The sequence below is a fragment of the Manacus candei genome, unplaced genomic scaffold (genome assembly GCF_025592945.1).
Source record: "Manacus candei isolate 608988 ecotype Guabito, Panama unplaced genomic scaffold, ASM2559294v1 h1tg000501l, whole genome shotgun sequence".
NCBI lineage: Eukaryota > Metazoa > Chordata > Aves > Passeriformes > Pipridae > Manacus > Manacus candei.
In genome coordinates, this window is record NW_026138549.1 from 25,180 (window position 1) to 35,899 (window position 10,720).

The following is a 10,720-nucleotide window of genomic DNA, read 5'->3' on the forward strand; positions in this document are numbered from 1 at the left end:
TGGGAAGTGCAGGGGTTTGGGAATGTTGGGAAGGAGGGGTTGGGATGGTTGTGAGAAGGGTGGGTTTGGGATGTTGGAAGGAGGGTGGAAGGGGAGGTTTGGGATTGGGGGTTGGGAAGGGGGTTTGGGGGTGGTTGGGGGAATGTGGTGGGAAGGAGGGAGGGTTGGGGATGTTGGAATGTGGGGGTTGGGAAGGTTGTGGTGGGAATGTTGGAAGGAGGGTTGGATGTGGGAAGGTTGGGAAGGAGGGGTTGGAGGTTGGGAAGGGGTTGGGAATGTGGGTTGAAGGGTTGGGAAGGGTTGGGGAGTTTGTGGGTTGGGAAGAGAGGGTGGGGATGTTGGGTGGTGTTGGGATGGGGTTTGGGAGGGGTTGGGAAGGAGGGTTGGGGTGTTGTGGAAGAAGGGTTTGGGAAAGGATGATGGGGGTGGTGGGAAGTTGGGGGTTGGGAATGTTGGGGAAGTGAGGGGTTGGGAAGGCGGGAGGTTGGGAATTTTTGGAAAATAGAGGGTTTGGAAGTGGATTGGGATGTTGGGAAAGGAGAGTTTGGGAATGTTGGGGAAAGAAGGGGTTAGGAATGTTGGAGAATGAGGGGGTTGGGAAAGGAGGGATTCCCGCCGTCGGCATTCCCTAATGTTGCCTCATCCGGTGGTTTTGGAGCATTTAGAGCTCCAAGAAGGGCTGGAAAACTGATTGATCCGGGAAAAAAAAGCTCCAGGAGGGAGGTGGGGGGGGGGAAGAAAAACAAAAGGGGAAATGGTGGCGATTCCAGCAGGGAACGGGATGGATTTGGGTTTATTTGGGGTTTGGAGCGGGGTAAAAAGCGGGAATGTGCCACAGCACAACTGGGATTCGTATGGAGGGAGTTGGGAAAGGGCAGCTCAGAGCCCCAAATTCCATCAAATCTTTTTGGTGGAGGTGGGAGATTGGGAAGGGATTCCTGGCTGGGAGGGTGGGGAGAGGCTGGGCTGGAATTCCCAGAGAAGCTGTGGCTGCCCCTGGATCCCTGGCAGTGTCCAAGGAAAGGTTGGAGCCACCTGGGATAGCGGGAGGTGGGAAAACCCGACAGGGAAAGTGAAGAAGTTTGGGTGGTGTCGGCTCCACGTTCTCCTTGTTCCCAACCACCTAATGCTTGTCCACTTCCACCTTCTCCTCATTCCCTTCCACCTTCTCCTCATTCCCTTCCACCTTCTCCTTGTTCCCACCCACGTTCTCCTTGTTCCCACTGTTTTCCTCATTCCCTTCCCCCTTCTCCTCATTCCCTTCCACCTTCTCCTCATTCCCTTCCACCTTCTCCTCATTCCCTTCCACCTTCTCCTCATTCCCTTCCACCTTCTCCTTGTTCCCTTCCACCTTCTTCTCATTCCCTTCCACCTTTTCCTTGTTCCCACCCACGTTCTCCTTGTTCCCACTGTTTTCCTCATTCCCTTCCACCTTCTCCTCATTCCCTTCCACCTTCTCCTCATTCCCTTCCACCTTCTCCTCGTTCCCTTCCACCTTCTTCTCGTTCCCTTCCTTCTCCTCATTCCCTTCCACCTTCCCCTTGTCCCCTTCCACCTTCTACTTCTTCCCTTCCTTCTCCTCATTCCCTTCCACCCTCTCCTCATTCCCTTCCTTCTCCTCATTCCCTTCCTTCTCCTCATTCCCTTCCACCTTCTCCTTGTTCCCACCCACATTCCCCTTGTCCCCTTCCATCTTCCCCTTGTTCCCTTCCTTCTCCTCATTCCCTTCCTTCTCCTTGTTCCTTTCCACCTTCTCCTCGTTCCCTTCCACCTTCTCCTTCTTCCCACCCACGTTCTCCTTGTTCCCACTGTTTTCCTCATTCCCTTCCACCTTCTCCTCATTCCCTTCCTTCTCCTCGTTCCCTTCCATCTTCTCTTCATTCCCTTCCACCTTCTCCTTGTTCCCACTGTTCTCCTCGTTCCCTTCCACCTTCCCCTTGTCCCCTTCCACCTTCTACTTCTTCCCTTCCTTCTCCTCATTCCCTTCCTTCTCCTCATTCCCTTCCATCTTCTCCTCATTCCCTTCCTTCTCCTCATTCCCTTCCACCTTCTCCTCGTTCCCTTCCACTTTCTCCTTGTTCCCACCCACATTCCCCTTGTCCCCTTCCATCTTCCCCTTGTTCCCTTCCTTCTCCTCATTCCCTTCCTCCTTCTCCTCATTCCCTTTCACCTTCTCCTCATTCCCTTCCATGTTCTCCTCATTCTGTTCCTTCCCCTTGTCCGCTTCCATCTTCTTCTCGTTCCCTTCCTTCTCCTCGTTCCCTTCCACCTTCTCCTCATTCCCTTCCACCTTCTCCTCATTCCCTTCCACCTTCTCCTCATTCCCTTCCACCTTCCCCTTGTCGCCTTCCACCTTCTCCTTGTTCCCTTCCTTCTCCTCATTCCCTTCCACCTTCCCCTCATTCCCTTCCACCTTCTCCTCATTCCCTTCCACCTTCTCCTCATTCCCTTCCATGTTCTCCTCGTCCCCTTCCACCTTCTCCTCATTCCCTTCCTTCCCCTTGTCCCCTTCCATCTTCTCCTCGTTCCCTTCCACCTTCTCCTCATTCCCTTCCTTCTCCTCATTCCCTTCTTTCTCCTCATTCCCTTCCACCTCCTCATTCCCTTCCACCTTCCCCTCATTCCCTTCCACCTTCTCCTTGTTCCCTTCCACCTTCTCCTCATTCCCTTCCACCTTCTTCTCGTTCCCTTCCTTCTTCTCATTCCCTTCTTTCTCCTCATTCCCTTCCACCTTCCCCTTGTCCCCTTCCACTTTCTCCTCATTCCCTTCCACCTTCCCCTCATTCCTTTCCACCTTCTCCTCATTCCCTTCCACCTTCCCCTTGTTCCCTTCCACCTTCTCCTCATTCCCTTCCACCTCCTCGTTCCCTTCCATCTTCCCCTTGTCCCCTTCCACCTTCTCCTTGTCCCCTTCCTTCTCCTCATTCCCTTCCACCTTCTCCTCATTCCCTTCCACCTTCTTCTTGTTCCCTTCCTTCTCATTCCCTTCCACCTTCTCCTCATTCCCTTCCACCTTCTCCTCATTCCCTTCTTTCTCCTCATTCCCTTCCACCTTCTCCTCATTCCCTTCCTTCTCCTCATTCCCTTCCACCTTCTCCTCATTCCCTTCCACCTTCTCCTCATTCCCTTCCACCTTCTCCTCATTCCCTTCCACCTTCTCCTCATTCCCTTCCACCTTCTCCTCATTCCCTTCCTTCTCCTTGTTCCCACCCACATTCTCCTTGTTCCCACCCACATTCCCCTTGTCCCCTTCCATCTTCCCCTTGTTCCCTTCCTTCTCCTCATTCCCTTCCTTCTCCTTGTTCCTTTCCACCTTCTCCTCGTTCCCTTCCACCTTCTCCTTCTTCCCACCCACGTTCTCCTTGTTCCCACTGTTTTCCTCATTCCCTTCCACCTTCTCCTCGTTCCCTTCCTTCTCCTCATTCCCTTCCACCTTCTCCTCATTCCCTTCCACCTTCTCCTCATTCCCTTCCTTCTCCTCATTCCCTTCCACCTTCTCCTCATTCCCTTCCACCTTCCCCTTGTCCCCTTCCACCTTCTCCTTGTTCCTTCTCCTCATTCCCCCCCCCCATTCCCGGCATTCCCCCCCCATTCCCGGCATTCCCCCCCCATTCCCGGTGTTCCCCCCCATTCCCGGTGTCCCCCCCCCATTCCCGGCGTCCCCTCAGGTCGGTCCGTGCCCGGACGCGGACGGCGGTGGACATGCGTGTGGGGGTGCACAGCGGGACGGTGCTGGGGGGGGTTCTGGGCCAGAAGCGCTGGCAGTACGACGTCTGGTCCACCGACGTCACCGTCGCCAACAAGATGGAGGCCGGCGGCATTCCCGGGTGAGCATTCCCGGCGGGAATGGCGTGGTGGGGATGGGGATGATCTCCCGGGTGAGCGTTCCCGGCGGGAATGGCGAGGTGGGTGAGGGGTATAATAAATATAATAAAGATATATAAATAAATAAAAGAAATGGATAAGAAATATATAAATAAATAATATATATTACTTGTAGACATAATAAAAGGATAAATATTATATAAACAACATATAGAATAAATCATATTAGATGTACATATAATAAATATGAAATATATAAATATAATAAATGTAATATAAATAAATATAAAAAATAGATAAGAAATAGATAAATAATAATATATGTTACTTGTAGATATAATAAAAAGGATAATTATTACATAAACAATATATAGAATATATAATATTAATTGTACGTATCATAAATATAATAAAGATATATAAATATAATAAATGTAATATAAATAAATAAAAGGAATAGATAAGAAATATATAAATAATAATATGTGTGACTTGTAGATATAATAAATATGACCAATATTATATAAACAATATATAGAATAAAAATATTAGTTGTACGTGTAATAAATATAATAGAGATATATAAATATAATGAATGTAATATAAATAAAGAAAAGAAATAGATAAGAAACATATAAATAAATAACATATATTACTTGTAGATATAATAAAAAGGATAAATATTATATAAACAATATATAGAATATATAATATTAATTGTAGGTATAATAAATATTATAATGATATATAAATATAATAAATGTAATATAAATAAATAAAAGGAATAGATAAGAAATATATAAATAATAATATAGGTGACTTGTAGATATAATAAAAGGGATAAATATTATATAAACAATATATAGAATAAATAATATTAGTTGTACGTATAATAAATATAATAGAGATATATAAATATAATGAATGTAATATAAATAAAGAAAAGAAATAGATAAGAAATATATAAATAAATAATATATATTACTTGTAGATATAATAAAAAGGATAAATATTATATAAACAATGTATAGAATACATAATATTAATTGTACATATAATAAATATAATAAATGTAATATAAATAAATATAGTAAATATAATAATTATATTATAAATATATAAATATAAAATAAATAATATTACTTGTATATAGAATAAATATGATCAATATTATATAAACGATATATAGAATATATAATATTAATTGCAGGTATAATTAATATAATAAAGATATATAAATATAATAAATGTAAAATAAATAAATATAAGAAATAGTTAAATAAATAATATATATTACTTGTAGACATAATAAAAAGGATAAATATTATATACACAACATATAGAATAAATAATATTAGTTGTATATATAATAAATATGAAATATATAAATATAAAAAATGTAATATAAATAAATATAAAAAATAGATAAGAAATAGATAAATAATAATATATGTTACTTGTAGATATAATAAAAAGGATAATTATTACATAAACAATATATAGAATATATAATATTAATTGTAGGTATAATAAATATAATAAAGATATATAAATATAATAAATGTAATATAAATAAATAAAAGGAATAGATAAGAAATATATAAATAATAATATGTGTGACTTGTAGATATAATAAATATGACCAATATTATATAAACAATATATAGAATAAAAATCTTAGTTGTACGTGTAATAAATATAATAGAGATATATAAATATAATGAATGTAATATAAATAAAGAAAAGAAATAGATAAGAAATATATAAATAAATAATATATATTACTTGTAGATATAATAAAAAGGATAAATATTATATAAACAATATATAGAATATATAATATTAATTGCAAGTATAATAAATATAATAAAGATATAAAAATTTAATAAATGTAATATAAATAGATATAAGAAATAGATAAGGAATATATAAATAAATAACGTATATTACTTGTAGATATAATAAAAAGGAGAAATATTATATAAACAATATATAGAATATATAATATTAATTGTGCATATAATAAATAAAATAAATATAATAAATGTAATATAAATAAATATAGTAAATACAATAATTATATAATAAATATATAAAAATAAAATAAATAATATTACTTGTATATAGAATAAATATGATCAATATTATATAAACGATATATAGAATATATAATATTAATTGCAGGTATAATGAATATAATAAAGATATATAAATATAATAAATGTAAAATAAATAAATATAAGAAATAGATAAGAAATAGTTAAATAAATAATATATATTACTTGTAGATATAATAAAAAGGATAAATATTGTATAAACAATATATAGAATACATAATATTAATTGTATGTATAATAAATATAATAAAGATATATAAATATAATAAATGTAATATAAATAGATATAAGAAGTAGATAAGGAATATATAAATAAATAATATATATTACTTGTAGATATAATAAAAAGGATAAATATTATATAAACAATGTATAGAATACATAATATTAATTGTACATATAATAAATATAATAAATGTAATATAAATAAATATAATAAATATAATAATTACATAATAAATATATAAATATAAAATAAATAATATTACTTGTATATATAATAAATATGATCAATATTATATAAACAATATATAGAATATATAATATTAATTACAGGTATAATTAATATAACAAAGATATATAAATATAATAAATGTAAAATAAATAAATATAAGAAATAGATAAGAAATAGTTAAATAAATAATATATATTACTTGTAGACATAATAAAAAGGAGAAATATTATATAAACAACATATAGAATAAATAATATTAGTTGTACATATAATAAATACGAAATATATAAATATAATAAATGTAATATAAATAAATATAAAAAATAGATAAGAAATAGATAAATAATAATATATGTTACTTGTAGATATAATAAAAAGAATATTATATAAACTATATGTAGAATATATAATATTAATTATACATATAATAAATATAATAAAGATATAGAAATATAATGTAAAATAAATAAATATAGTAAATATAATAATTATATAATAAATATATAAATATAAAATAAATAATATAACTTGTATATATAATAAATATGATCAATATTATATAAACAATATATGGAATATATAATATTAATTGTACATATAATAAAGATATATAAATCTAATAAATGTAATATAAATAAATGTAAGAAATAGATAAGGAATATATAAATAAATAATATATATTGCTTGTAGACATAACAAAAAGGATAAATATTATATAAACAATATATAGAATACATAATATTAATTGTACATATAATAAATATAATAAAGATATATAAATATAATAAATGCAATATAAATAAATATAAAAAATAGATAAGAAATATATAAATAAATAATATATATTACTTGTAGATATAATAAAAAGGATAAATATTATATAAATAATATTAGTTGTACATATAATAAATATAATAAAGATATATAAATATAATAAATGTAATATAAATAAATATAAGAAATGGATAAGAAATATATAAATAAATAATATATATTACTTGTAGATAAAATAAAAAGGGTAAATATAATGTAATATAAATAAATATAGTAAATATAATAATTATATAATAAATCTATACATATAAAACAAATAATATTACTTGTATGTATAATAAATATGATCAATATTATATAAACACTATATGGAATATGTAATATTAGTTGAACGTATAATAAAAATAATAAAGATATATAAATATAATAAGTGTAATATAAATAAATATAAGAAATAGATAAGAAATAGATAAATAAATAATATCTATTACTGGTAGATATAATAAAAAGGATAAATATTATATAAACAATATATAGAATAAATAATATTAGTTGTACATATTATAAATATAATAGAGATATATAAATATAATAGAGATATATAAATATAGTAAATACAATAATTATATAAGAAATATATAAATATAAAATAAATAATATTACTTGTATATATAATAAATATTATCAATATTATATAAACAATATATAGAATAAATAATATTAGTTGTACGTATAATAATTATAATAAAAATATATAAATCTAAAAAATGCAATATAAATAAATATAAGGAATAGATAAGAAATATATAAATAGATAACATATATTGCTTGTAGATATAATAAAAAGGATAAATATTATATAGAGAATATATAGAATATATAATATTAGTTGTATGTATAATAAATATAATAAAGATATATAAATGTAATAAATGTGGTATAAATAAATATAAGGAATAGATAAGAAATATATAAATAAATATGTTACTTGTAGATATAACAAAAAGGATATTATATAGGCAACATATAGAATAAATAATATTAGTTGTACATATAATAAATATAATAGAGATAGATAAATATAATTAACGTAATATAAATAAATGTAATTGATTAAACGATCCGGTCGCTCCAACACACCGATCGATTCAACGATCCAGCGCAGTAATTAACCAGCCCCAGTGATTAATTTTCCCCCCCCCAGGCGGGTGCACATCTCCCAGCGCACCCTGGACTGCCTGCGGGGCGAGTTCGAGGTGGAGCCGGGCGAGGGCGGGTCCCGCTGCGAGTACCTGCGGGACAAGGGCATCGTCACCTACCTGGTGGTGGTGCCGCGGCAGCCCCTGCGCGGGGGCATCAACGGCGTGGTGAGAGGGGGCACGGCCCACGGGGGGGGGGGGACGGCAGGGGATGGGGGGACAGCACGGCCCCAAAGGGGATGGGGGGTGCCCATGGGATGGGGGGACAGCACACCCCTAACTGGGATGGGGGAAGATCCATGGGATGGGGGGACACCACACCCCTAACTGGGATGGGGTCCCCCCATGGGATGGGGGGACACCACACCCCAACTGGGATGGGGGGACATTCATGGGGTGGAGGGACACCATGGGATGGGGGGACACCATGGGATGGGGGGACACCATGGCCCTAACGGGGATGGGGGGACACTCATGGGATGGGGGGACACCACACCCCAAACTGGGATGGAGGGACACCATGGGTTGGGGGGACATCACACCCCTAACTGGGATGGGGGACACTCATAGGATGGGGGGACATTCATGGAATGAGGGGACACCACGGGATGGGGGGACACCACACCCCAAACTGGGATGGGGGGACACCCATGGGATAGGGGGACATTCATGGGATGGGGGGACATTCGTGGAATGAGGGGACACCACGGGATGGGGGGACATCACACCCCTAACTGGGATGGGGGACACTCATGGGATGGGGGGACACCCATGGGATGAGGGGACACCATGGGATGGGGGGACACCACACCCCAAACTGGGATGGGGGACACCCATGGGATGGGGGGACACCACACCCATACTGTGATGGGGGGACACCAGGGGATGAGGGGACACCCATGGGATGAGAGGACACCAGGGGATGGGGGAGGACACCAGGGGATGGGGGGACACCACACCCCTAACTGGGATGGGGGGACACCCATGGGATGGGGGGACACCATGGGATGGGGGGACACCATGGGATGGGGGGACATCATGGGATGGGGGACACCCATGGGATGGGGGGACACCACACCCAAAGTGGCATGGGGAACACCAGGGGATGAGGGGACACCCATGGGATGGGGGACACCAGGGGATGGGGGGACACCCATGGGATGGGGGGACATTCATGGAATGAGGGGACACCACGGGATGGGGGGACACCAAACCCCTAACTGGGATGGGGGGACACCAGGGAATGAGGGGACACCCATGGGATGGGGGGACACCCATGGGATGGGGGGACATCATGGGATGGGGGGACACCCATGGGATGGGGGGACACCCACGCCCCAAGGTGGGCTGGGTGACCTCCGGGGGCGGACTAGCCCACCCTGTCCCACCCTGTCCCCACAGAAGCTGTCCCTGACCCTGTCCCACCCCTGTCCCCCCCCATCCCTACAGAAGCTGTCCCTGACTCTGTCCAACCCCTGTCCCACCCTTGTCCCACCCCTGTCCCCACAGAAATGTCCCTGACCCTGTCCCACACTGTGTCCCCACAGAAGTGTCCCTGACCCTGTCCCTGACCCTGTCCCACTCCTGTCCCCACAGAACTGTCACTGACCCTGTCCCTGACCCTGTCCCATGCTGTGTCCCCACAGAAGCTGTCCCTGACCCCATCCCAAGCTGTCCCTGACCCTGTCCCACCCCTGTCCCACCCCTGTCCCCACAGAAGCTGTCACTGACCCTGTGCCACCCCTGTCCCACCTCTGTCCCACCCCTGTCCCCACAGAAGCTGTCACTGACCCTGCCCCACCCCTATCCCCACAGAAATGTCCCTGACCTTGTCCCACCCTTGTCCCCACAGAAGTGTCCCTGACCCTGTCCCTGACCCTGTCCCACTCCTGTCCCCACAGAAGTGTCCCTGACCCCATCCCAAGTTGTCCCTGACCCTGTCCCTGACCCTGTCCCACCCCTGTCCCCACAGAAGCTGTCCCTGAGCTCGTCCCACGGCGCGTCCCCACCCTCGGTGCCCCCGAAGGAGCCCAACGGCCGCCTGAGCCTGAGCCCCGAGGACGAGGAGCGCGAGGACGAGCCCGAGGAGGACGCGGAGGTGACGTTGAGGGTTCCCAGAGGGATGGAATTCCCTGCTCCGGAACGTTCCCATCGGGATGGGATTCCCTGCTCTGGGCACTGGGGAGATGGTGCTGGGCCCATCCTGGACACCACACCCAAACTGGGATGGGGGGACACCACACTCCAAACTGGGATGAGGGGACACCCATGGGATGGGGGGACACCACACTCAAACTGGCATGGGGTGGACACCTCACCCAAACTGGGATGGAGGAATATCCATGGGATGG

General features: G+C 39.4%; 1 protein-coding gene and 1 long non-coding RNA gene across 2 annotated transcripts in view; one reads left to right on the forward strand and one right to left on the reverse strand.

Moving 5' to 3' along the window:
- LOC127465832 (adenylate cyclase type 3-like) overlaps positions 1-10,467 on the forward strand; it is a gene marked incomplete at its 3' end in the record, with an annotated part of 34,953 nt that extends 24,486 nt beyond the window's left edge. The window contains exons 8-10 of the mRNA XM_051776364.1: positions 3,669-3,827; positions 8,375-8,537; positions 10,342-10,467. Coding sequence (XP_051632324.1) covers positions 3,669-3,827; positions 8,375-8,537; positions 10,342-10,467 — 448 coding nt within the window. The remainder of the gene's footprint in view (positions 1-3,668; positions 3,828-8,374; positions 8,538-10,341) is intronic.
- On the reverse strand, positions 2,604-3,399 carry LOC127465831 (uncharacterized). Its single transcript, XR_007902416.1, has 3 exons — positions 3,314-3,399; positions 2,897-2,917; positions 2,604-2,674 (listed from the first exon to the last, which is right to left on the reverse strand). It is a non-coding gene; the product is annotated as an uncharacterized LOC127465831 (long non-coding RNA).
- Positions 10,468-10,720: the final 253 nt, after the last annotated feature.